General features: G+C 50.8%; 1 protein-coding gene across 2 annotated transcripts; it reads right to left on the bottom strand.

Annotated features, from left to right (window-relative positions):
* Positions 1-83: 83 nt before the first annotated feature.
* COL6A2 (collagen type VI alpha 2 chain) lies at positions 84-27,015 on the bottom strand. 2 transcript variants are annotated; one of them, XM_051787170.1, is made up of 28 exons: positions 26,721-27,011; positions 22,863-22,997; positions 21,518-22,116; positions 21,012-21,032; positions 20,249-20,314; positions 19,689-19,742; positions 19,556-19,600; positions 19,335-19,361; positions 19,042-19,068; positions 18,899-18,943; positions 17,486-17,539; positions 17,027-17,089; positions 16,719-16,781; positions 15,898-15,987; positions 15,016-15,078; positions 14,568-14,630; positions 14,374-14,436; positions 13,748-13,810; positions 13,267-13,317; positions 12,866-12,901; positions 12,427-12,489; positions 12,156-12,218; positions 11,714-11,749; positions 11,438-11,483; positions 10,987-11,139; positions 10,359-10,811; positions 10,014-10,052; positions 84-2,371 (listed from the first exon to the last, which is right to left on the bottom strand). In XM_051787170.1, the coding sequence occupies exons 2-28, from the start codon at positions 22,966-22,968 to the stop codon at positions 1,764-1,766; spliced, it is 3,060 nt and encodes a 1,019-aa protein (XP_051643130.1). In that variant the 5' UTR covers positions 22,969-22,997; positions 26,721-27,011; the 3' UTR covers positions 84-1,763. The 2 variants fall into 2 exon arrangements, with proteins under 2 accessions (XP_051643130.1, XP_051643131.1); XM_051787171.1 differs by lacking the exon at positions 84-2,371 and adding an exon at positions 6,579-7,265 and having other exon boundaries at positions 26,721-27,015.
* Positions 27,016-27,340: the final 325 nt, after the last annotated feature.

Below are 27,340 nucleotides of genomic sequence, written 5' to 3'. Positions count from 1 at the left end.
GCCCATAAAAGTCCTTACACTGCGTATGAGCTTTCCCAGCTAGAGTAGAAGGGCTGGCTGGGGATGCTGTAATTATGTGGGCTGCCATCCTCAACAGCAGGGTAATAATTGTTAGTGAAAATGTTCACCATGACAAAGGGAACCTCCCGCAGTTTGGCACAGCCCATCTCCCCCAGATTTCCTGCCAGCGCAGCCTCATCCATCCTTGTTGCAGTGCTGGCTGCGTGTCTGTGCGTGCTGGGGCAGGGGGATTTCATTTGTGAAGCCCCTCTCTGCTTGCAGCCATGTCTTGTCCTATGACCCTTGAGCCTTTCCTACAGCACTCCTTTCCAGAGGAGGGAGAACATGGCAGTGACACCACAGTGCTGATGGACATGGCTCTCCAGCACTGTGCGTCCCTGCCTTCTGCCCATGCCAGGAGCCCGTCCCTTCACTCATCCCTGGGGTCCCCCATGCACAACCCACACTCCTCTCCATCCTACCTCGACCACCTTATAGGACATGTCCTCAGAGGGCTCCTTCAACTTGTGACACACCATGGATGGTGTGTTGGATGTAAGATGCGCTGAAGAAAATGCATATAAAGCCCAAGTCAGGTGCAATGGCACCTTTGTGGTGGGGAAAGGCACAGTCCCTCAAAGAGAGGCACCTGAGATCTCCTCACCCATGAACAGGTGAGGAACATGAACCAGGTGAGGAATGAAGGCATTGTCTGTGTTGTGGTGAGACACGACAGTCTGGATATGCCCTGCCAGGGTGCAGGGCCAGGGTGCACCTGGAAGTGTTCAAGGCCAGTGCTTGGAGCAACCTGTCCTTGCCCATGGCAGGAGGATTGGAATGAGATGGCCTTTCAGTTCCCTTCCTACCCAAACCATTCTGTGATTCTATGATTATCTGGACTTATCAGCTTAGAACCAGGAGAACCAGCTGCTCATTAAAAATAATTCAAAAAAAAATAAAATGAGACGAACTACAGAATATAGAGGCTTTTTCAGGGTAGGGTGAAAAGGGTTTGTTTATTTTTGCAGACAGCACAATTCAAGTTCAAATCTGGGCATTGCTCAACAGATACTGGTGGGATGAAGGCGCCATTGACACTTTGAGCACACCGGGGTGACAGAGAGGCAGCTCTGGTGGCTGCTTGGTATTTTGTGAGATGCTAGGAGGCCCCTCTCAGACAGGATTTTGAGTGCAGTAATAAATGAGCAGGTTCTGATGAAGGGCAGAATGGCAGAAGGAATCACAGGAGATATGGCCCACAGGAAAATAAAGATCTTAGAGACGATTTGTGAAATTTAGGATAGATACACCTCCAAAAGAAGCATCTGCAGACAACTGTGGAAGGCAGCAAAACCTCTCACACCATCCTATAGCTCCCAGGAAGGAGGAGCAAGACACAGTGAGGAATATTGAGAGTTTTTGAAAACTAGAGTTATTCATTCATCCTGCTACACTGGAAAGGTTTCTTGCTTCTCTGATAAGCCCTCCTAAGGATTACAGTACATACGCAAGTCATGGCTTGGTGTGTGTAAAGCTTTATATGGCTCTGTATCCTCCTTTGATCTGGGTTTTAATTAGCACCATAAATGTAACATACATGACTCTTCATCATGAAAATCAATAAAGAGCTCTGGATTTTGACTAGAAAGGAGGACCCTGAGGGCAGCTGTTCTGGGCTAGCAAACATATGAGGGAAGAAAATACAAGAGGTAATATCAGGGGTGTGTATATCAGTGAGAGGAGGATGTGTGCGCGCCCTTCATTTAACAAATCCACCTAATGAACCTGTCGAAGAAGCTGGGCTGGGAGAGGCTGTCATAGTCCTTCTCCCGGAAGATGGCTGCCCTGTCCCCGAGGCCAAGCTTCAGCAGGACGTCCATGTCTACGTCACTCCCAAGGGCCACCACCGTGGGCATGACATCTTGCTTCTTCATGGAGTTGATGGCCTCCTCCAGGTTCTTGCTCCCCGTGATGCCGTCGGTGATGAAGACGAAGGAGAGCTCAGCATTGCGCCGGGCGAGTCGCTGCCCGTTCCCTGGGCTGAGCACGATGTTGTTGATGGCATGAATGATGGCTGACCCGATGTTGGAGGACGAGTCCAGGTACTTGATCTGCGCCAGGGCGGTGGAGATCTCCGTCAGGTTGTAGGTCAGCGGGAAGACCACGTTCTGGTCCCTCTCACTGCCGTACTGCAGCAGCGCGATCCGGGCGTTCATGTTGTCGCTGCTGCTCCTGGCCAGCGTGAGCTGCCGGGCCACCTCCTCCACAAAGTGGTGGGCACTCTGGAAATTCTGCTCACCGATCCTCTCCGAGCCATCGAGCAAGAAAACTATGTCAACGGGGCGCTGGGTGCACTGGGCCACAGCAAGCTCTGCAGGGGGAAGAAGACGACAAGAGTTGGGAGAATAAGAAGACTAAGGGATAGGTCTGGGGCTTGTTTCAGGCCATTTGGGCTGGAGTTGCCTGTGTGCACCCTTGTCCAAAGAAGGACCAGCCCCATTCTGCTGCCAAAGCCTGTCTTTGCAGCTCATAATGGAGGAGCTTTGCTTCTGATGCCCTCAGCTCCCAGACACGAGGTCTTAATGAATGTTAATTCTGGGACCTATGAACGACTTCAATGAAATTACAGGTCTGCACATCTCAGTCCCACAATTACATCCACTGTCTTACATCAGTTCCCGGCTCTCATCTGTGAGAGGAATATCCAGAGATTAATGTCAGGCAGCACCTGCAAACCTCTTGGTTACTTCTGAAGAGTGGTTTACTTTCAGAGTTATTCTTACCATAGAATCAAAGAATGGTTTGTGTTGGAAGGAATATTAGGGATCGCCCAGGTCCAAGTCCCCTGCCATGGGGAGGGACACCTTCCACTAGCCCAGGTTGCTCCAAGCCCTGTCCAAGCTGGCCTTGAACACTTCCAGGGATGGGGTGTCCACAACATCTCTGAGCAACCTGTGGCAGTGCCTCACCACCCTTAAAGAATTTCTTTCTAATCTAAGCCTTCCCTCCTTCAGTCTAAGGCCATCAATGCACACACGGATTTTTAGGATGGAAGCTGTTTTCCTGCTTTCCACCCAGCTTAGTTTAATCAGCAATCACTAATTCCTGAAGAGCTTATAAAGACTGGGTGGAAAACAAGACTAATTTTCTTGGTGCGCTTGTTCATAGTAAAGCAGCCTTGGTGATAGATATCAGACTGATATTTGGAGGGAACACAGTGGGACATTGTTCTTTAGTCATGCAGAACAGCACCTGTCCATGAAGTGGGCATATGAATATATGAACATGAAGTGAATGAGCTCAGGAAAAAAAAAAAAAAAGAAGAAAATAGCTATCTCTGGAGTCAGCTGATAGTAAGGGACCATTGCTTCATCCCTTTTCTGTAGTTATGTGTACTGCATTCGGTGTTCCTCTGTGTTCCCCCTGAGTTGGCCGTAGCAGAACAATGGCCATACCACTTTTCAGTAGTTCTGTGGCTCTTAAGACTGAATCTCAAAAGGGTGAATTCCCAAAGATTTTGCCATATTGTGTTGCATGACTGGCAAGGAATAGGAGCTTCTGGAGCAGCCCCAGCCTCAGCATCCGTTTCAGGCAAGGAGGGGTAACTTTGGGGATAGGACTATCACATGAGCTTGAATTTTTGCACTATGAGCAAACCCAACCCGACAAAGAGCTTCCTTGGTGCTGAATGATGCTACACCTGGATTCAGCACAGAATCATGGAATCACAGAATTGTTATGGTTGGAAAAGCCCTCTGAGATCATCAAGTCCAATCATTAACCCAGGACCACCATGTTAACCACTAAACCATATCCCTAAGCACCATATGTACATGTATTTTGAACACTTCCAGGGATGATGACTCCAGTGTTTCCCTGGGCAGCCTGTGCCAGTTTCTGACTGCCCTTTCAGCAAAGAAATTTTCCCTAATATCCAATTTAACCTCCCCTGGTGCAACTTGAGGCCATTTCCTCTTGTTCTATCACTTGGTACCTCCCCTCCTTTAAAGCAATAAAGGCACATACTCACCTTTGCCCAATCTTCCGTGAGAAATGTTGTCTAAATGGTATGCTGGTCCTGAGTTCCTGGTATGCAGGCACTGCTGCTGCAAGGATACTTTGCCTTGGCAGCACCTGCACTCCTCGTCCTCACCTGTTCTGTGCAGTTGTGGAGGGGGAAAGGCAGGAAGGCCTTGCAACCACACAGTGCAAAACCCACGTGAGGGTCTGCGAAAGCCGGTGGAAGCGAGCGGGTAAGGAGCGAGGGCTGCGTGCCATGTTGGAGCGGTGTTAACAGCCTCCCCCAGTGCTTGCCCACATGTACTCATGTTTTTGGAGATGACAAGCACCACTGACCTGCCTCCCACGTGGCCCAGAGCAAGCCTTACGAGCTCTGAGCTAAGCTAAGGGGGTGGCTGGGAGCAGCACCACTCCACGGAGCGTCAGTGACAGTGCAGTGCACGTCTGACAGGAGTTTCCCGGAGACACTCCGCTTGCTGCTTGGCCCTCACGGCTGGAGAGGGCTGCCTTCCAGCTGTTTGATAAGGTGCCTTTAACATATGGGAATGTAACAGATGTGAGGCAGCAAAACCTTAGGTTTGTCCTGCTGGGTGTCATGCTGTGACTGCAGCTTGTTCCCATTTCTGAGAGGCTGAGGACCCAACCACCCTTTCCTGCAGCAAGGGAAAAGATTCTTGTTCTTAACTGGGAGAGAAACTCTCGGGGGCACCACGAATTAGGCCACCTAAAATCTTGCATTGGTCCTTCTCATGTGGCTTATAGTAAGGCAGGAATGCCTGTAGATCACCATACTGCACAGCTGAGGATGTCTATCGAGGGCAGCACAAAAAAGCAGAAATACCCCCGATTTTCCTCCATTAGCAACCCATCTAACTGCATGCATGTGCAGAGTAACCCCACCCATTCACATCACTTTGCTGCTTCTTCTAAAGCATGGGGAACTCGTATTTTCTCTATTCTTTCACTGTGTTGACAGTGGAGATGAAAGTGAGGTGGAGATTGATCTCCCTGCCCTTTTCAGAGTTTCCCCTTTTCCTAGGCCCTCCTGTGTCTCTGGGGAGGTGAGGATTATCCTTTATCCAGATCCTTATCTGTGTCTTTCCTTTGCTGAGATGAAATCCATCAGGTTTTATCAGAGGGATTAGCCAGCATTATGCTAAAAAAACACCCCTTCACCTGCCTGCCACCAAGGGCCAGTCCAAACACCACTCAGGCAAAGAGACATTTTCTCCCTCTCCCACTGCCCCCCACCAATGAGCTGAAGGTTTTTGAGAGGTAAAAAACTTTTTTTTCAATGTTTTGTTAGAAATTATTTCCAAGGGAGGTGAAATAAATAGCCACTGTGTGATGAAATTAAATGAAATCAACACACCCTTTGCTGAAATCTTTCCCAGTCCTCATTTTGTTCAGCAAAATGTCCCAGCCCTGATATGTTCTCTTCAAATCAGTGGGGTTTAGGGGCTTTTCCTCTGGCATCATGGCTGGAGCAGCTTAACTACTCTGAGTTCAGTCCTGCATCCCAATAGACTAAGTCACAATAATTTTGGGGTAAAAATCGAAGCAGAATAGGGAGTCTGGATTTACACAGACTATCTAGAATATGAGACTTATGACCAGACTCAAGTACAGGTTGATCCTTTTGCCTTCACCTAAAACATGGAGCACATCATGTAAAGTGCTCAGCATTCTTTTCCCTCTATTCTATGGCAATAGCAGAGATCTCTGAGCTCCTTGTCCCCACAGACTGGGTGCAAAAAGTGCTGAAACCCTGAGAGAACGCTGAAATAAGTTAGATGCAGGCAATTCCCATGCCTGAGCTTGGCAACTGGCTCCACTTTTTACACCTGGAAATATTACAGCCCAATCACATTTCTGAAGACGGTACCTCTCCCTTCTGCCCATTAAATATGTCGTTTGCTCAGGAGACTTTATTGCAATAATACCATGCCAGTTAGAGTAAGCACTTCTACTCCTGTGTCTGCACACAAAATTCCATTTCCTTTAAATATGGCTTGAAAGTAGTTAAAATGGAGGTGGGAATGGAACACACCTGCCTAACCTTTGAAAATCAGGGGCCCCTGATCTGATGGAAATATCACTCCTTGCCTAAACACACAGACCGGCAGTGCAAGGGGTGTGTCTGTGGACTTTGAACCAAACCAGCACTGGGTGTGGATTAAATAGGTTGTGCTATATCAAGTTTAGGTACTTGCTTTTAAACAGCTCACGTAATTGAGTGCGTGATACAACACATGACATGGAGGTGTGACTGCACAGTCAAGGATTTCTGCTTTGGACCACCCGGCCCTATGTAACAGAATATCTGTCTTTTGGATACAGACAGGTACAGTTGTTAATTAAGAAGAACAAATGTGCAAGCAGAGAAAGGCCAAGGGAGCTCAAACAACTTCTGAGAGAAGCACTCCCCGGGTACAGGTACTCCCGATGGAAGGAGAGGGTGCTCCCTCTCCTGTATTGCTTGCTCCTTCCCTCCCACACCTCCAGCTGCTCACTGAGGGGTTCCACAGAGACACTGGCCAGCAGGAATTGCACCTTGCTTTGTCAGCCTTGCAGGAACCAAAGAGAGCCCCACAGTAACCAAGAGAGAGGATGCAAGATGCTTCAGAGGGTGTCACCAAAGACATAGGTAGGAATGCACAGGGAAAGTGCATTGTTAGACTCTCTGCAAAAAAAGCAGCGGGCAAAGCAAGAGCATCCCTTGCCATTGCTGGGGAAAGCTGCCATGCTCATCAGCCAGCCGAGTTGGAGGGGACTGCTCCTCGTGTCCCACCCCCGGCTGAGCGCAACCAAGCTGTTCCACTGCCTCTGTTTCTCCTAAACTAAAAGCATCTACCAATGCACCTGTCCCCTCTGCCAAGCAGGCACTTGAGGAACGATGATTGCCACCTCCGCTCAACCCCTGCGTCCCCGTGACCTCTAACCATGGTCTCAGCACAGCCCTAGCACAGTCTCTGGGTCCCCCACAATCTCGCTGTGCACCATTTTGAAGGTGTCAATGAACAAGTCCATCCACTCCTGCCGCTCATTTCCAGTGGCAAACTTGGCTTTTTCGGCGGTAAAGGCCAAAGTGGCCACCAGCTGGGTGTACACACTGGGGTCCCGGGATTCCCGCGTGGAGTTTAGGAACTGGGCGATCGAGTATATGGTGCTGGGGAAATTTATGTTGACTCCCTCTTCCATGGGGCGGAAAATAAGTGGGTTTACGCTCCCAGGGTTCCTGTCATCTGCAAGTGAGCGTCAAAAGAATATTTTCAGGGCTCGCTAGCAATGGCTGTGTCTCTGAAAGCAACCTGGCTTTCCTACTTGCAGTGCACCAGAGAAGAACAGAGCTAAGGAGGACAGAGAAGTAAAAAGACCAAAGCCAGGTTTTGAATCTTTATGCCATTTATGTCTGAGGAACCATGGGATCTGTACTGAAATCTTTCACACATCAACTGAGCGACTTTAGAAAATTACACAAAACCTTAAGTGCCCAGTTCCTACTCATCCAGCATAGGCATGATGGAGAAAGGGCAGTGCTCAGGAAAAAGGCCATGGGGTCCAACTTTTTATCTGCAGATGGAATTCACCCATCATGTAGCTTTGGACTCTACTATGTGCAAACCATACACGTGATGCTGTAAGGCAGAAAGACATCTAAGGGACAACATTGTGTGACCTCCTTTCCTGGCACTCAGCCTCAAGGCAGTGACTCTAGCCAAAGCTGTGTAGTGTCTGGACTAGTCAGGACTCAGAGAGCCTCCATCTGCACCTGGCTGCGCTGAATTTAACTTTGAATAAACCCCCAAAGCTCAAAGCAAAGCCTTCTGCATGAGTTAGCAAGAGCCTCACAGAGTGTCATGCGGTTTCTATGAAGCAACTGCTTCACTGGTCAGATTTGCTCAGCATTTAAACCCTCGAGCATCCTGTTAGTACAGCAGTAATTGATAAGAGACATGGGTCTCTCCCAAAACCAGGAAAATCTGGATTTCCTTAGGTAAAGTACTGGGGCAGCATGAGGGGGAAACAATGTGTACGTGATGCCTGCCCTTCTCTGTGCTCTGCTGATAACACCCAAGCTGAAGCTGGGGTACAATTGATTTGCCCCTTAAAAGTGTTAGGACTGCCACTCTGACAGCCATGGGGCTAAGAACAGGACTGGTGTAGCTGTGTCCCTGACCTGGGCCTGTCTGGCTGAACCACGATGGGACGTACTCCTTGGATGTGCACTAGCTCATTCACATGCCCTCTGCAGAACACGGTCTTCATGCAGAGGATTTGCATGGGAACTGGCATTAACTTAGGAGATGCTCTTGGAGAACCAGAGGAAGTCAAGCACCAAGCAGAGAGGCCCCAGGCTCTCTCATGTGCCTTATGTCACATCCCATCCAACAATTTCCCTTGCCACCTGGCAGGTGTGATCATTGCAAATCCTTCCAAATATGATGGCAGCAACGCATCACGGACCATCTGGTGGGGGGGGTAGAAGGCTCGTTGCCCAAGGGCCCCTAAATCTCTACCTATTACTTAAAATTTGATCTACCAGACCTAGCACAAGTTTTGCCCATGTTGAGATAGGTCTACTGGCACTTTGACAGGAGGCCCACACCTATCCTGCCACATGAGTCCACCTCCTGTGTTCTCTAGGGCACAGGTCTTGCCTGCACTTGACATGGTCTGCCCACGGCATGGCTTGAGGGATTCACCCCAGAGGGAGCCCCTTCAGATGCCTCCTTGAGCCATTTCTGTTCTGGTCCCCAGGACTGTCAGATACCAGCGAACTGTTCTCACCTTGCATCAGGAACAGAAATACCCAAGTATGCTACAAGGAAAGCACTGCCAACTTCACCTTGCTTTGGAGGGCTTTGGTGGCCCAAGCCTAGGAGGAACGAGTGTGTCACTGCTTCGGTTCCTCAGAAATGGGAACGCTGCTAAGACCAAAACCTTTGAAGACACCTGAGCAATCACCAGTGTGGCATGGGGATGTCACCTCCTTGTGCATGGAATCGCAGGACAAAGCTCCTCAGAGGACGCGGCAGAGGAGCTCACCGTCACGGTTGGACATTGTGCCCCCTGTGTGGCCAGGTGCAAATACTCAAAATACTCAAGATTTTAGACAGGAATGATTATAGCTATGCATCCTGGGACCAGTTTTCCTTCCCTTGGTATGGAAGCAAAGGGACTTACTTCAAAATGAAATTTGATATTCTGTATAAGGCTCAACTGAAACTGTGGTTCTCCACAAAAACATTCATGGCAAGAGTACAGATAAAAATCTCAGGAACTGGCAAAACTTAAGTCCCCTATAAACTTGTGTGAATCAGCACAGAGTGCATCTATTGCATTTAAACAGGCACAGGGACTCAGGCAGACAGGATCTCTAGGAATTCGGGATGTATATCTGCCCCTCAACAAGCAAAACGTGACCAAGTCAAGCTACCTTCAGCACGCAGCAGCTGTCTTCTTGATACCAGAGGATTCTTATAACCTTTCCCTTTAATCCAACACCCTGAGTTAATCGTTAATCAAATACAGCCAGCGTTAGAGAAGCCAAAGCTTTGGGTCCACTGTGTTGTCATTTTCCAACTGATTTCTGCCAGTTGCTCTGCCCCTGTCACTCCCAAGGAGCATCCAGATACAAAGGTCACAGGAGTGGGAGAGTTTAGCAAGGGGGGGTTTGCCTTGAGTTTGGAGGTCAAAACCAGGTGGCTCCCAGGAATTTGGGCAGGGAGAAATATCAGGGATGAGCCATGCTGGCGCGCTCGCACGGTGCACTTGTACCTACCTGTGCAGAGCACTAAGAGAGACGGGAAAAGAGCAGGAGATGAAACCCTTTATCCTCTCCTCGTGTAAAGTGACACTGTTTCTCAAACTCCTGCCATCCAAAAGGAATGGACAGAGTTGCACCCCCTCTCTCCTACTCCTGAGCCTCAGGCACTGCACTCTCCCCCTGGTCTTTTTGCAGATGGCATGAAGATACTTGTAATGTTTACCTGTCTGACAGGGCAGCTCAGGGCAGACGACCTGTGGATCTGGAAGGAAAAGAAACAAGGAAAACTGAGTGATGTGCTACCATCCACCTTCACTGGCTCAGTCAGCATGGCAGAACAAGGTTCCTTACATGGAACTCTAAAAGGACTGCCCCAAAAAGCTGGCCCATATCTGAGGAAGGACTCTTAGTTCAGGGCTACATGAAGGTCAGCCCCACCATGAATGACCCAGCTACTGACCAACCTGCTGGGACACACAGTGTCTCTGCAATCATATATGCCCCCCATCCCAAACTCTGGGGTCAAAACTCCAGTTCCAGTAAGAACCATGCACGGACAGGTACAGACCTGGGCAGAGCACGTCTTCCATCTTGTCAATGAATTCCTCTGCCACCAGGTCTGAGAAGAGCTTCATCTTCTGGACTCGCTGGGGTTCGTTGCAGGCGATAGAGACCAGGGTCTCGCTCTGCTCTGGCTGGTCAAACATGTCTCCTATGCCAATGGTGTTGACGACCACGTCTCTACCGCAAAGGGCCCCTAAATTCTTGTCGTCATCCCGGGGGTCATAGCGCCCATCTGTGATCACCACAGCAAACACTTGGGCTTTCTCTCTCCTGCTTTCCTTGATGAGCTTGTTGTAGGCGAACTGAAGGGCAGATGGTGTCCAGGTGCCTCCAGCGATCCACTCCAGGCGCTTCACTGCTTCCTTGAAGCTCGACAGGGAATCAATGCGCTCGTCGTCAAGCTTGATGGCTTCGAAGGTCCCCTCATGACTGTACTGCACCACCCCAACACGGGCACCTGCCAATGAAGTGTCACATTACTTGGCTTTGCGTCCTCAGTGAAAAGCGGAGAAACTCAAAGACCTGCCCAGTTGGCATGAAAAGCCACAGAAAATAAACAAACATGGAAGCTGGAGAGATCCAAGAGCCTTTTCTTTTCCCCATGCCCCACTCTGTCCCCACACAGTCCAGACCTGTCTGTGACTTGGGGTCCTTGGCAATAGAGCCCAGCCTGCTGACCACGTTGATGACAAAATTCTTCTCCAGGGTGAAGTTGGTGTAGCCGATACTCTCCGAGCTGTCTATGACAAACATGATGTCCAGGGCCCCGCAGCGTTTCTCACAGTCTGGGGAGGAGGGCAGAAAGAGGAAAACACAAGGGTCAGTGATGGTGGGAACAACAGCCACCAGGACAGAAGAGACCATCCCTGGGATGATGGAGACCAAGATGTGCTCCTTGCTCGATCAGTTGCTCCTCCCTTCGAGGAAGGAGGAAGAGGAGCACACCAAGCATCCACAGCTGGCAGCTCAGCGCAAGGGGTGGCTCATGGGGCAGAAGGATGAGATGAACCCTCTGTTGACCCCCTTTCCCCATCCCTCAAGTGGTAGTTCCCCTTCCCTGGGGAGAGGTGATGGTCTGCTCACCACAGCATCCGCACGTCTCTCGCACGTAGGTCATCACGTCGCAATCCTGCCAAAAAAGGGGTGCAGGGCGAATGCTTCCCTCTGTCCCCTCTAAGGAAAAGGCTCTCCCTTCCCCTCCCACCCAGCCAGCCCTCTTTCCCTCTTTCCCTGGCTCCCATGGGAAGCCATAGACCACCTCTGCCATGCAGCAGCAGGACCTGATGCCCTGTTTTGTTCTCAGGCTGTGCATGGCAAAGACAGATTGCCCCAGCAGGAAGAGCACAAGGGGCTACTCACAGTCAGACCAGGGTCTCCTGGTGGGCCAGGGGTCCCCTGTAAGAAGAGCACAGGGATTTCAGGCACAGTTTTCCCATTAGTTCCTTTTCTGGGAATTGGAGCCATCAAAAACGTGGCATTTTGCAGAGGGAAAGGGAGGGAAGGTTTGGGAAGGTTTGGGAAGGTTTGGGAAGGGAAGGTTTGGAAAGGGAAGGTTTGGGAAGGTTTGGGAAGGGAAGGTTTGGGAAGGTTTGGGAAGGTTTGAGAAGGGAAGGTTTGGGAAGGTTTGAGAAGGGAAGGTTTGGGAAGGTTTGGGAAGGTTTGGGAAGGGAAGGTTTGGGAAGGCAAGGCAAGGCAAGGCAAGGCAAGGCAAGGCAAGGCCCACTGTGAGGCCGCATATGTATCTGGCAGCTGATGTCCCCTCCAGCAGCATTTACTCAGACACAATGCCATGGGACTGTACCTCAAGGCCTGCTTCACCACGTGGACCGCGGGATCCCGGCTCGCCTCCCGGGCCAGGGTCACCCTGGGGAAGAAGTAAAGAAGGGTCAAATATTTCCTGGGCAAGGCTGGCGATGTAGCCCCTGGTGTTCAGGGCTCCTCCTGACCCTCTCGTCAGGCACAGCCCTGCTAAGCAGGGGACACGGAGCAGGCAGAGTGTCAGCTCCTGCATGCCTGGCAGGGGTGTGAGAGGGGGATGCTGACCCTGCAGACAGTACGGGAAGTCTGCTTACCGGTTCCCCCTTCTCTCCTTTGGTCCCTGGCACTCCTTTTGGTCCAAGGTCACCTCTTGCTCCCTGCTCGATAGAAGGAAAAACAGATCCAGTATGGAGTACATCTGGATGTGCTCAGGCAGAGGCACTGCTGCATCACAAACACATGCCTGCCTGGCCTGGGAGAGCATCCTCTAAAGGAGCAGCTCAGTGCAGAGCAAATAAACAGTGTTTACACAGGCATTAACTAAGAAAAAAGAAGTTCTGCAATGAATTTTTCAGATGGTTTCAAATGGAGATGGGCTTGGGAGATATAGCCAGGCTCTGCAGCTGCAGGGAAAAGCCCGGGCAGCTGCTGGCAGGACAGGCTCCTCAGCCATTAACCCAGAGGGGTGGGAGACAACTCCTTGGCATTTCAGTCAGTACAAAAAAAACAGGTGATGGAGAGAAACACACTCACCTTGGGTCCCGGCAGCCCTTTCTCACCCTTGTCACCCTGCAAAGGAAGAGGAGGGAGAGGTCAGCACCCGACCAGTACTGGCCCTGCAATAGGCACACCCAAAGTCTGCACTGAGGGGTAAGAAGCTGAAGAACAGGTGTAGCTTTAGGCTGGTGGTTGGGGTGGTGGGCACAGCCACCTCCTCACCTCCATGAGGGAGGCTGAGGTCCCCAGCACCTCTGCCATGAGACTGATGGAGCTGTGGTTAGGTTCAATCCTGGTGTTCAACCCCCTTTCTCCTCATCACAGGCACCACTCCCTGATCATTTTCCTTCCTTTTCCCTCTTCTTTCAGGCTGCTGAGCTCCACTCTCAACATCCACCAGGACAGACTTCCTTGTGTGCTGAATGAGGAGTACATACCTGTGGCCCTCTGGGTCCAGGGTAGCTAAAGCCAGGTCTGCCTCTGTCACCCTTTGGTAGGAAAAAAAAAAGACCCATGAGATACCAAACCCAGCCTTTCTGACCTTGTGAAGCCTGGTGTGACAGCCATTTTTGTCTTCTCTCTGGGCGAGACACCACCAGGAGCCAAGACTTCTACAGCTGGCCCTGAAGTATTGGGAATGGCTGCGTGGAGCAAAGATTTGCAGGGTCTTGGGGATGTCACATGCGGGGGGTGCCCCTGAATCTCTGCAGGGTGAGGGGGGTAATCAGACCTGCCTTGGCTAGAGCAAGAGCAACATCTCTGCCCCATAGGGAGGCTCAGGTCTAATTCTGTTTCCAAGGCACACAAGTTTCTGCAGTGGAAACTGCCTTTCCCCCCCATAAATAAATAAATAAATAAATAAATAAATAAATAGGAACACCACCCTTTCAAATACAGAGTTTTGTTCATGAACTTTACCTTTGGTCCTGGTGGTCCAGCGTCACCTCTTGGGCCCAGGTCACCAGGGTCCCCACGTGATCCCTGAAGGATAGTTTTGGGGAGAGCAGGGGGAGTTGGTGAGAATGTTCCCTGAGGGACCATATCTCTTCTCCCGGCCACCCAGGTGACTGTGCTGGAGAACCCAGCTCTTGAGATGGTGCTGCAGGACCATCTCCCTTCCTGATGAGTTTACTGTGATAGTGACTGTCTCAGCACTTGTGTTCCCATGTCCTGTAGAGCCACATGGATGTCACAGCACTACTGTCACAGTGGGGTGCTGGACTAATCACAGGCCCAGGACGAATGGATGCTTGTGGAGTCCTATCTTCCCTCTCCCCCCCAGTGACCCACCCTGAGGGTCCTTTCCATATTGTCATAGAAACACCTGGGACCAAGAGTGATGGAGAAGCAGTGACTCCTGGGTCTTGAGACTTCTCCTTGCACTAGAGGCTATTCAGGGGCCTCTGGGCTAATTTTTGAGCCTTCCTGAGAAAAAGTCATTGCAGGTCAGTGCAGGAGGGTCAGTGCAGGCAGCTTATGCCAGTAGAGCAAGCTCTCACTGCAGAGGGAGGACAAGGTCACACAGATGCCCAAGCATGACTTACTATCCTGCCTGGCTCTCCCACAGCACCTGGAGGACCTCGAGGTCCCGGCAATCCTTGGTCTCCCTGTACAGCAAAGAAAGACACAAGAACATACAGAGGCAGATGTGCATAAGGAGGGAAGTCCGGCAAGCTGCCCCGATGGCAGCAGTGCTCCCCTTCCTCCTGGCTCTCACCAATCCCTGCCCCATGCTTACCCTTGCTCCTTTGTTTCCAACCTCACCAGGCAGACCACGAGGACCCTCTGGACCAGGATCTCCCTGTGAAGAGGGTAAAGATATTCCTGGTCAGGGATGCCTCCAATGCTGTCTGTCTCCAATGCCATATGGAGTGAGAAGGCCTGATGCCCTTCTCAGATCTGGTGGTTCTTGGCTTGAAACAGTGTCAGGGCAGCGGGCCCTCTGAATGTGTCTCTTAACCTTGAACTTCAGTGCCCTTCACCTCCCTTCTGGACCAAGCCCTTGAAGAGGCTGTGCCTGATGCCAGCAGGGCAGGCAGTGGGCACAGTCGGAGCACAGCACAGTGGGATCTCTGATTCCCAGCTCTGGTGATGGACACTGCATGGCTGGGCAGTAGCAGATCACACACACCAGTCCCACCCATCTCGGGTTCTTTTGCAATGGTCTGGGCACTTGCTTTACTCACCCTTTCTCCTGCGCCCCCAGGAGTGCCCTTGCTGCCCTTCGTCCCTGGATCTCCACGTCGACCCTTGGCAGATACAGGGAGTCACATAAATGGAGTGAGAAGATGGATGTTACAGATGTCCACAGTGACACCTGGCTGCCCAACCTCCTCCCCCTGGGCCTGGGGGATGTATGCTTGCCCCCTTAGCGAGTGTGTGCCTGGCAGCAGGGGAGCAGGGATGCCCATGCTTCCTTTTGGGAAGACACAGCCACACTGTTCTTTCACCACAGTGACCACAAACACTCCTGGTTCATTCCCTCAGGGTTAAAGACTTTGATTTACTTCCAGCTCATCCAAGGTTGCTTTCCCCACAAGGACACAAGCTGGCTGGGCTCTTGTCCCATGGTGCTGGTGGAGCTGTGCCAGGGAGCATCGTCTCCAGACCACTCCCCAAAATTTGCAGTGCCCCATCATATTAACTTCGGTCTGTGTGGCACCAGTGATACTGTGACACTGCCCTTTTCAGAGAGCTCTACCATAATGGCCATCAGATCTTGACTCTGTGAGCTCCTGCAAAAAGCCAGAGGTTTGGGGAACTTGCTAGAGAACAGTTTGCTGGAGAAAAAAGGCCATGCCTTTGTGGGAACACAGGATGCTTCTCTAAGGTGAAATGGTTAGCATGGTTAACCATTGAAATGGTTGAAATGGTTAACAAATGGTTAGTATTATGGGAGTACTGCTCTCTGATGGGAGAGACAAGAGGAGATCAGCATCTGCACATCTTTTGGGATGTACACGGCAGGGCATGCAAACTGAACAGGGGAGTTTCTCAGTGCTCATCCATGGAACTGCATCAGGTTCCCGTGGTGTGCCCACTGTCCAGAGACCTATTCAGACACTTACAGGCTCTCCTTTGGGTCCAGGGGATCCTGCTTCACCTTTCGTTCCCTTGTTTCCAGCAGGCCCTTGAGCTCCAGTATTGCCTGGAAGTCCCTTGGAGAAGAAAAAGAAATAGTTTGTTGGAAGAGAAGTCAAGGTGCACACCCCTCCTTTTGCTGTGTCAAGCAGTCCACCTTGAGCAGAGGTGTGTATGAGCACCCAGCTTCTGCTTCCACACACTCTACATGCCCAAATATCACTGCTACGAGCATGGGCTCCAGCCTTGGAGTAGTGTGATGCTCTATCACCTTCCCTCCATCAGCTGAACCTAGGCTTGTCATCTGTTCCTTACAGCATCCATCCTGCCCTGCCCAAGGCCAGAGGGGCTATCTCAGCCCCATGCCTGGAAGTGTTCAAGCCCAGGTTCAGGGCAGTTGGAACTGGATGACCTTTAAAGTCCCTTCCAACCCAAACCATCCCGTGATTCTACGAATGGATCGGACAGGAAGATAAACCATTCCAAATCCGTCTGCTTTTCTCTGCTCTGGATGAACGCTCAAGACCCATCCTTGTTTTGCTCTGGGCAGCTGCAGGAGCGTTGTGTGGTCCCCTCTCACATTTCCCATTGTACCAGTGGGGACACATATGGTGGGAGAGCTCCCTCGACCACCTGGGGGCTTGTGCATTCTCCGTGCTGGTGGGCTAAGCAGCAGGATCATCAGAATGCCCTGGCATGCAGCCACCTTTGAGCATGGTCATGCAGTTGATTCTGCTCCAGCTCCGTGCCACATGGAGCAGACCACAGAAAGACACACTGGAGGCATTTGAACGCTGCATGAACCTACCGGGCTTCCTTTTTCTCCTGGAGGTCCTGTGGGTCCACTGCGACCAGGCCGGCCAGGATCTCCCTGAAACAGGTAGAGAGCAATGGTCACTGCCTGCCTCAGCAGCACGCTGCACCATGAGCAGCCCAAGGAGCAGGGCCAGCAAGGCTCTTCCCTCAGCTCCTGTGCCTGGTGATGGGATCCAGACCCCAAGGTCTAGGGGCTCCATGAGCAGCGTAGGATTTAGGAGTAAATAGAGGGAATGGTGTTTAGCTGTCCCCACTGGTGGCCTCTGCCCACACTCAGCTGTCTGTCCAGAGCAGTTGTACCTTTATGCCTGCATCTCCTCTTTCACCTTGGTCTCCTGCATCTCCTGGGTAGCCATCAAGGCCCTGTGGAGGGAAATGACAAAGAACCACACATTTCACAGTGGGAACACTTTCCCTGCAAAATAAATAAAATTTCTAATAAAATAAATTTTCTAAGCCAGTGCTTAGAAAGTTGTTCTAGAGACCAAAGTAATTTTTGCTTGTTGCAGTGTGGATGAAAGGGGCAGCTCCTCCTCTCTCTGTGGAGGGGAGGGACACTAGGGGTTCCCAGCTTACCTATACATGGAAAGGAGGCACAGAAAAATCAGGCTGTGCTCCCCATTCCAGGGATCCCAGCTCTGGAATCAGATCAGCTGGCAGGAAAACAGGCCAGTAACCTCTCATTGGCCATCTCTCTACATATGTAACTCACTCAGCAGCTACACAACTGATGTGCTGATGAGTTTGATGGGTTCCTACCTTGTCACCAGGGTCACCCTTGCATCCCGGTGGTCCAATTCTCCCCAGCTTGCCCTGGAGAGATTGCATTCAAAAGAAAAAGACTGAGAAGTTGTAGGTGTCTGAAGGAAAACACAGCTTTTCTGGTTAACAGTTAATAATTTTTAGCATCATCTGCTGACCTTACCTGTCATCAGCTAGATAATAAATAGCAAGTGTATTCCTTAAACAGAAGTGGGCTGTGCAGAGACAAGTGGAGAAGGAGAGAGCAGTGTAAAGCTCTGAGTGGCAGTGGGAATTCAGGCATGCTCATCCTGCACATGTGCCCTGGGTGATGGAAACATCCCTTGAGGCTGGATTTGGTGGTCACTCATGTCCACGGTTGTCCTCTCCCATGCATCTCATGTCAAAGCAGCTCAGGTGTGCAGCAACCACACTGCCTGAGGGATGCTGTGAGAGAGGGACTGCCGTGCTCCCTGCCCCAAAACAGCTTTGTCATCAGTGCTGAGACAGCTTGCCCCGGATAGAGAATAGGGGAGACTGAAGGGCTTTAGTGTTTTGGAGAGTGGAGGGGACTGAAGGTTGGTTTTGAGCTTCAGCAGGCATTTGAGGAATGGGAAGAAGTGCTATTACCTCACAGGTATATTGGGCTGGGTATATGAGATGGTGCAGAGCAAAGCCAGCATGCAATGGCCAGTGGACAAAGCCAGGGACTTTCTTGCGAGGCCCCTGAACTTGGCTTTAGGGCTTTAAGACTAAGAACAAGCAGTAGTTAAGAGATGAAATTTCAGATTCTGTGACGAACTGCCTTGAAAAGCAAATTTCTACAAAGCTTTCTGTGTCCGTGTCCTGTAGGGGTCACTAACACCAAGGTAAGGTATCAACAAACAAGTTACCCAGCCGTATCACTTCCTCAGCCTGAGCACAGAGCAGGTCACACATCCAGGTTCTGCAGAGAGCTTGCTGACAGAAGGACAACACTTAACGGCATGAAGCTGTGTTGGAAGGGATTAGGTTTAATATTAGGGAAAGGTTCTTCCCCCAAAAGGGAGGTTGGGCACTGGCACAGGATCCCCAGGGCAGTGGTCACAGCCCCAAGGCTGGCAGAGCTCAAGGAGTGTTTGGGCAATGCTTTCAGGCACGTGGTGGGATTGTTGGGGTGTCCTGTGCAGGGCCAGGAGTTGGACTCGATGACCCTTGTGGGTCCCTTCTAACTCAGGATATTTTATGATTCACTTCTACAACCTGAATTACTTCGTGTATTTCTACAGGACATGCAGAATAGTGTGCAAAGAAGGTCACAGAAACCTCAGTCAGAACAGAAAGCCAGCGTGTGGCATAGGAGAAACTAAACAGCCCGTGGGGTTGAGAGAGGGTAAAGAAATGAAACAGCAGCAGCGACGTTATGGGGTTGCTACCAGTGCTCCCGGTTACCTTCTGTCCATCAGTGCCGTTCCTGCCTGCCAAACCAGGGGCACCCTGGGATCAAGGGGGGGAAAAAAAGAGGGATTTATTAACACACACTCCAAAGGTTGGTAGCTGGAACAACATGCAAGTTAGAAAACGTCTTTTCTTACCCTCCGTCCGTCGGATCCGATTTCTCCCTGGGAGAAAAACAGGACAGGAAGTGAGGCACTGCCTACACCCCCCACCCATCTGCATCCTAGAATCATCACCACTTTACCGCACCGTGAGCAATGCCTGAAGGAGGAGACAGGCTTTGGGATGCCCTTGGAAATCCCTCCCCATGGCTGCAATTATGGTGTTACAGGGTTGTTGTCCTTCCCCATTACAGCTAATCTCTTTGCATCAGAAAGGAGCACAGCCTCTGCCAAGTACCCAGCCAGCGATTCTGTCTCTTCTTTCTCACCTTCTCTCCTTTCAGCCCTGGGACACCCTAGACAAAGAAAAGACAAACAGAAAAAAAAAAAAAAAGAAGAAAATTGCTGTGTTAGCGCCTGGGAAAGCACCAGGAAGAGAGGCAGCAGAGCGCAGGGATCTGGGCTGGGAAATGGGCAGGTAAGAGGGAGAACCAAAGCTCCCCCTTCTTTACCATGCAAAGAGCTCAGCCGTTGGCTATGAGATTCTTACCTTGGGACCAGGATATCCGATGGGACCTTCAATACCTGGGTCGCCCTTCAGGGAGGAAGACACGGAGAGTTAGCTTGACGTCATCAGAGATGTAGCCCCAGCAAAGGGAGGGGAGGATTTTCCCACAACTCACCTGTCGTCCCTTCAGCCCAGGGGAGCCTGGCTCACCCATGTTCCCCTTTGCACCCTAAGGAAAGAAAAAAACGAATGTAAGTCCAGCCTTGGTGATGACTGAGAAAATGGCAGTTTCTGGGAGCATCCTGCTCCCTGCAGCTGCTCGAACCGAGCAGGAACTCCTTCATTCTGGGGAAGTCAGGGAAAGACTGTATGGGGACGGGAGCACACAGAGCTGGGGCAGGACAGTGGGACACTGTGCATGTGAGAGCTCTGCTCCTGAGAGTGGGAAGCTCAGGGACAGCTGCTGCCTCGCTCCTGCTGTCCTTGGGTGCTGGAGGTACACAGCAAATGCTCGGGTGTCCCTCTGCACTGCTGGCAGCCTTGGCACAGACATGGGCACACCAGTGCTGGCTGTGTGTTACTGTGTCTCTCAGGGCCAAGACAGATGCTGGTGAGTTATTTACCACCTGAGGGCGACTTGAGAAGGCAACTGAGCTGGGGTCTATCTAGGGCATGCTGCAGTGGTTGTGGCAGGCACGGGCATTATTGTCTTTCCCACAGCTTAGAGCAACTTACCTTCTGCCCTCGGTATCCCTTGGGACCAGGTGGACCTGCAATCTCCAGGCAGCTCATCTTGTAGCACTTTAATACAAGGAATTAAACAGGAGGTGTTTAATTAAACAGCATGCCACTGCTTCATGTGCATCCAAAACCCAGCTCATCTCTGCATCCGTAGCTTTCCACACGCCTCTTCTCATGAAGTCAGGGCTAAAATCTACTGTGGTTCCAGCTGTGCCAGGGCTGGGGTAGCACCAAGCACCCTGAGAAGTGCTGCCCATCAATTAAGAGCGGAAAGTTTCCATGAGCAGGTTCATTACAGCTTGGCTCTGGGCCCAGACAGGAAGAACAGGATTGCCAAGCATCAGAGGTGGGGGGGGCTTGCTCACTGGGGTCCTCAGGGCACAGGCATGCCCTTTGGACCATCACCTGCATACTCCTCCCTCTGTATGCCAAACCCTGTCCCTGTGGTACCAGCAGGGCAGGAGCTTCAGCTTGCGCAGCACCTACAGAACAGGAACATGGTTCCAAAGTGATGAAACCAGTCTATACCATGGACCTGAACTCATTACAGGTGAGGGGGAGGCAGGGAGGGAGTCCAGTGTGGCATTATAACCACTGGATAAGGGAATGTGCCCCCAGACTCTGCACTGATTCACAGGTGGGCAGAGACTCATCCCACAGAGGTCCATGCTGTTTTGGGGTACAAGCTGGTCTTCTCTAATTGAGGCAACTTAAACCTATGTCGTGTGGCACCGGCATAAAGATGCTGCTCACTTACCTCGCCGTAGGCTTCATGTTTCTGCAAAGGAGAAAACAGGATGAAGAGAATCAGTTAAGGTGGTCAGCCCCAAGGGAAAGACAGCATCCCACCCCTCCTCGAAGGGCTGTGTGATGGTGAGGTAAGCGAGGTGGTAAAGGCCCCATGGCTGCAAAGATGTTCTCAGCAGAGCCCCCCATTAACAGTGCCTCATATGTGGGGTCTCAGAGACTACGCTGATGGTGAGCATGTGTCTCAGTGTGGCACACTCTTCCATGTGCCCCTGGATGTGGAGCAGGATGGGGTATGGGTCTGGTCTTCAGCAAGAGCCAGGACTAGGGTGGCAGCCTGCCCAGACGTGCCAGGAAACAAGAGGCACAAACCAAGGGGTCCCGGGCAAGTACCAGAAAGAAACTCCATTTTCCCTGCTAGAGGTGCTCTCTAGAGCCCTGCCAAAAGCCCAGCACAGGGGTAAATGATCCCCACGTCCAGGCACTGCTTCTCTTGTCCCCCCCGCCTGCCCATACCATAGCTTGGATGATCCTGTCAATGGTGTTGACGTCGATGTCCAGCGTGTCCCTCTGCGTGATGGCGTAGTTGTTGCGGTACAGCTCGTGCGGCAGGTTGGCAATCTCCCGCAGCCCCTGCTCATAGACCTTCTCGCTGGGGGCCACCGCGAAGAGCCTGATCCCCATGTCCCGTGCCCTCTCGGCCTGCACCTTCATCCCCCCGCAGGGGCTGCCGGTGACGTGGCCGTCGGTGATGACCACGGCAAAGTTCACGCCGGTGGCCATCTGGGTCTGGATCTGCTGCGTCATGTTGGAGATGGCGCAGTCCGTGAAGGTGCCCCGGCCAAGGTAGTTGATAGCGGACAGCCTGGGCAGGTAAATGTCTTTGCTACTTGTTAAAGGGCTGTAAATTTCCACCACATCTGAGTAATGGAGCCCACCAAACTGCCAGGTGATGTAGACTTGGTTCTGGTAGAGCTCGCTCTCCAGTTTGTCGATGAACACAGGGATGAACCGCTTTATTTGGTCCACAAGGCTCTGGATGGGCACAGTCTGCAGAGCAACGCTCTCTGAGGTGTCAATGATGAAGTAGACATTGATGGGGCAGTTCCTCTTTTCTGCATGGAGACAATTATTCAGATCATGTCAGAGCACTTCATGCACCCCCCTGCACTGTCCCCCAGAAACCTGGACCAAGTGCAGTCCTGGAAAAAGCACAAGTCCCACGTAGGTCTAGGGACTTGTCAGTCACAAACTGACATCTGTGTTTGTGTTAGGTGGCTCCCCAGTGCCCAGGACTTCTAAATTCTAAGATCTGCTACAGAACCACAAAATCCTTAAGGTTGGAAAAATCCTCTAAGATCATAGACTCCAACCATTAACACAGCACTGCTCAGTACTGAATCAATCTTGAAAATCTTGGGTTTTTTTGTAGAAGTCAGGTTGGACAAGTAAATCACCTCTGCATTGCAACTGAAAAGTGATGAAATCATCACATCTAAAGCGAACAATTTTATGGCATCAGACAGAGAGCTGAGTGCTGGAGACTGAACTGGTGTTTGTCACTGTATCTGCTGGGAGAGCCCACCACTGGCAGACCCCATCCAGCTCTTCCATCTCCACTGGCAGACCCCAGCTCTTCCATCTCTACCCCTCTGCAGTCCAATGCAAACCCAGAATTGTGATTTTGGGTGGAGGACAGTGTTCTCTACAGATGGATTTTTACCACAGGAGTGCAAAGAGGCAGGAGAGGCGGAATGCCCCACTGTCAGTTCCTTGCAAGCAGGTTCTACAACTCATCATGGCCACTGCTTTTGTTAAAATTGCTGCCCATAAAGGTGACCCAAATTATTTGGGTTAATACCTGCACAGGCAACAGGACTGACATCTCCATTGTCCACATCAAGCTGAGCGTGGAGAGGAACTAGAGCCACGCAAAGGAGAGTGGAAAACAAGGCTTGTTGGAACATCTCAGCAGTCCCTCAGGGTATTCAGATGCCTGTGGGAAAACACAAGTTACATGTTAAACATGATGCACAACCTCCTAACTCTGCTGGGATGACAGAAGCCAGTCAATGCTACTTGAAAACCCTGTCTGTGACAAAGAAGACTTCTCTTTCACTGGGACACATCACTGGGCCACTAATGTAGATTTTTATACTGACTTGAAAGCTAGGTGATTAAAATATTTCCTTTACTGGAGCATGAATTATTTAAAACTGCTTTAGCTTCTCTGCCAGGGAGGGATTATGTGGTGGAACTATGGAGAGTGCATCAGGACCTTCCAATTCCATGCTTTCTCTCCAGGTGTGTGTCTGACCACCCCATGCCCGTGCTGGCTCCATCACCCCTGATCCACACAGATGCACACATCCATGTTCCTCTCTCTTCACCTGCCTGGCCAGACCACCAGTGTATGTGCATGCAGCAGGTCCTTTCCACCTCCAACTCAGAGTGGCTGCAAAGCTGTTTGTAAAGAGACATGACTGTGGCCTCATGAAGGAACATCTCTTCTATGGGGAAAGGCTGAAAGAATTGGGATTGTTCAGACTAGAAAAGAGCAAGCTCTGGGGTGACCTTATAGCACCTGCCAGTGCCTAAAGGGACTCCAAGAGAGCTGGAAAGGGACTTTGGACAATGGCCTGGAGTGACAGAATAAGGGGGAATGGCCTCACACTGCCACAGAACAGGGTTAGATGGGACATTGGGAAGAAATTCTTCCCTGTGAGGGTGGTGAGGCCCTAGCCCAGGTTGCCCAGAGAAGCTGTGGCTGCCCCATCCCTGGAAGTGCTCAAGGCCAGGCTGGACAGGGCCTGGAGCAACCTGGTCCATGGAAGGTGTCCTTGCCCATGGCAGGGGGTGGGACTGGATGGGCTTTAAGGTCCCTTCCAACCCAAATCATTCTGTGATTCTGTTAAGTCTCTGCATATGTCACAAGTTTTGTTGTGCTGCAGAGAACAGAAGGGGTATTGTAAGGATAAAATACTTTAATGTTAAAGGGGTGTTTTAGTTAAGATCAAGACTTCATCCCTCTAAACTTACTGCGGGCTTTCCTTGTCTTGTTTGCCCTCCATAAAACAGAGCTGCAGGAGACCCCAATCTTCTGGAGGGCACAACAGCTTGGTGCCTTCAGACAGCACCATTTTAGAGCCAGCCTTTAGCTGAGGAAGATGGAGACAATAACTTTTGGAGAGGCTGGGAGTGCTGAAGGCTTTGGCCAAGTGTCTGACTCATCATCCCGACCCGGGTTTAATCACCTCCCTCTCTCCCTCCTTCCCTCCCTCTGTGTGTGTGGGTGGGAAGGCACCCTACGGCAGAGCTGCTCTCCAGGCAGAGCCGTGGCGAGCAGTTAACCTGCACAGGCAACCAAGGCCAGCTCTGGCACAGGATGGCCCCTGCCTGCGGCCCTCGGGGCTTGGGTCTGGGTCAGTGAAACACCATGACCTTGGGCTCTGCATGGTCAGAATGGAGAGGCAGGAACACGACACCTCAAAACACCAGATACAACTCACTTCTCTGTGGCCCTCTTGCACAGTCTCCTCTATTCCACTCTGCACCTTGAGCTACATTAGTCTTCTGCCCTACCAGCATCCCTCCTGGTATTAACCTCAGTGCATACACAGTGGGGCAGCTGCTGGGAACTCCTCTGCCCACTAATGGCTCTCCAAGTCTAGGGTGGGCAATGGTGCCTATTTTGTTATCCTCAGCTGCTGTGATGCTGTTGCAAATCTCATAACATTTGACATTTGACTTAAAGTCTCACCTGCTGCTGCAAAACGCTGAGATGGAAATCTCAGATTTCAACAGTATTTCAGACCAACTTTTTTTCTGGATGTTGAAGGCAATTTTTGAAAACACACAGCCCAAAAAACTAATAGAAAGAGCAAACTGGGAGCTGACTAATTGTGTCTGAATACTTGGGTCTGCCCATCTTGTTCCTCCTTGACCCTTCTCTCTCTGCCACAGTAGGATATTGTTCCTACAAGGCCTTCTCTCAGTATTTGTATTTTTGACTGATTAATTTCTTTCCCCATGAGATGCACACTAGAGAAAAAGAACAACAGGGAATCTCAAGCAGTTGGTCCTCTGAACGGATTTTGAAGGCACTACTTTGCACCATCCTCCCTGTATCAGGGTGTATGCTCAGGTGCTCAGCAGAAAAATGCATGGCCTTTGCTGTTCCCACACTCAGATCCCAGGTGACCTGGCTGTTACACACATAACTGAAAAACACATGGATTTATCTGGACAGAGACTGCAAGAAAAAGCGGCCTTGCAGGAGGACCTGAGTTCTCTGCTTACTTCTCTTCCCACCCTGAGCAACTGAACCAAATGTAATATTATGGCAGACAAATTACTTGCAATGACTGAAATGTGCCAATTATATCTGGCTTATTTGCAGTCTCACACCTGATTATCAGATAAAGCAGATTCTAATGCAGTAGAGAAAGGTCACCTCATGTACCTGGCAAGGCAGAGCCATGGTCTGACTGATATTTCTGAAGTTCTTCCTAGTGCACTGTGTATTTCTCCTCCAATACCAGAACACCTGAGCAAATTGATCCCAAATTCATGAAAATTTAGATGCTCTGCTCTCTAAGCTAACTCTGCCTTCAAGAAGCTTATTTAAAGTCACACAAATTAAAAGGCACACAAACAGCTTACTCTCATGAAAGAAGAATTATGCTGGTTACGGCTAAAATATGCAGAATAAAGGTTGAAATCTCCCTGCTGCTCAAGCCCAATGTTTTCCATGGCCATGCCCAGCAGGCACTGCCTGTGGTGCCATTCACTTGTGTATGCAGCATTTTTTCCACTCAAGTGTTTGCTAAATAAAACTGGAAAAGAAAAATATGTCCCATTTGGAACAAAACTCTTACGAATGCACCTCCTCTTCCTCCTTGTTTGTGTGTCCATGGTTTGCACACTGCACAAGGAGGGAATTTCAGTGTTAGTTGCTGGCACTACCCAAACGTGCCCTGTAATTTAGTCCCTGGGCAGAGCACCCAGAGGGAAGGCTCCCCGACAGCTACAGGGATCCCAGATATTCTCCATGTCTCCTAATGTAACTGTCCTGGGATTAAAGCCAGGGAAAGCCTGGGCTGCAGGAAGGCTGGGGGGAGGAAAACCCTGCCACCAAGTGCAACGAGCTCGCAAGCAATCCTGAACGTGCTGTTACCTCCCAAAGCAGAGGAGCCTGTGCTGATGTAATTCAGCAAAACTAGGAGGCATGGGCCACAGGTTAGTCTAATTCATATCTTCCAAAATCCCCAAAATCAAAGGGGAATCACACAGCAGATCAGTTGCTCTGCCCTGCTACCCCTGCTGCCATCATTTCAGTGTCGCTGCTGAACTCAGCTCAATTACCCCAGAGAAGACTTTGGTTCAATAAACCCAGCCCTCCCCCCCTGAGGGATTTTCTACACCTCTGGCCCTGGCAGATGCTAGCTTGTGGCCCACACTGCTTGCACCTGAAAAAAAACCAAACTCTTGGAAAAATGCCCAAAGTAGCCAAGAGCTGAAAGTAAAGGAAAAATATATATTCTTTTATAGCAGGTACTGTCTAAACACGATGTGCCTGAAGTGGGCACCTTGCTGGAGAGTCAGCGAACAGCAGCAGGCACAGGATGGAATTTCAGAGGGATTTATGTTATTCCCAGTTGGGCATCTGTCAGTAAGTAGCTGCATGACTGCTGTATGAGGAGAGAAAAATTCTGCCTACCTGGAAAATGGGGTCATCAAAACTTCTCCTCCAAAACCCCTCCGAAACGTAAGGAAAAAAAGACTTTGTGGAGTGGCTGGTGTCAGAAAGACTCCCGCATCCCCGGCTGTAGGGTGGCTCCGGGCTCTGGGTGCCGGGATGTGCGGGGTGAAGGAGCGGGAGGAGCAGCGGAGGCGTCTCCAGCCCAGTCCCGCTATTCCCTGGCCGTCTGGAACTGCCCTCTGAGTTCCTCCTCCTCCAAAATCAGGCAGAGTCTCATTTGCAGTAGCTCCAGACATCCACGGAGAGTCACTGTGGGTCTACCGAGACCTGGGAGGATCCCCTCCCATCCGCTCCCCCCCCCCCCCACCCCCAGCTCGGGCTGGACTGGGGCGAGGTTGTCCCCTCTGGAGCTGAAGGCATCTTTGTTTTACATAAAACTACAAGTCTTATTTTTCCATGATGAGAGGCCTCTTTTCGTGGTTGGCATTGCTGCCCCACATATTTATACCATCAAATAGTGTTTCTCTTTCTTCCCTCCTGCCGTCCTACTCCTCTTTCCATCCTAGTAACGTGTCCTGACTGGAACAAATAAAAAACAAGAGCATTTCAAAAAAGAGCAGCTTGCATAGAATCACAGA

This window comes from Manacus candei, unplaced genomic scaffold (assembly GCF_025592945.1).
Source record: "Manacus candei isolate 608988 ecotype Guabito, Panama unplaced genomic scaffold, ASM2559294v1 h1tg000023l, whole genome shotgun sequence".
Taxonomy (NCBI): domain Eukaryota; kingdom Metazoa; phylum Chordata; class Aves; order Passeriformes; family Pipridae; genus Manacus; species Manacus candei.
This window is presented reverse-complemented; position numbering and strand designations above follow the sequence as displayed.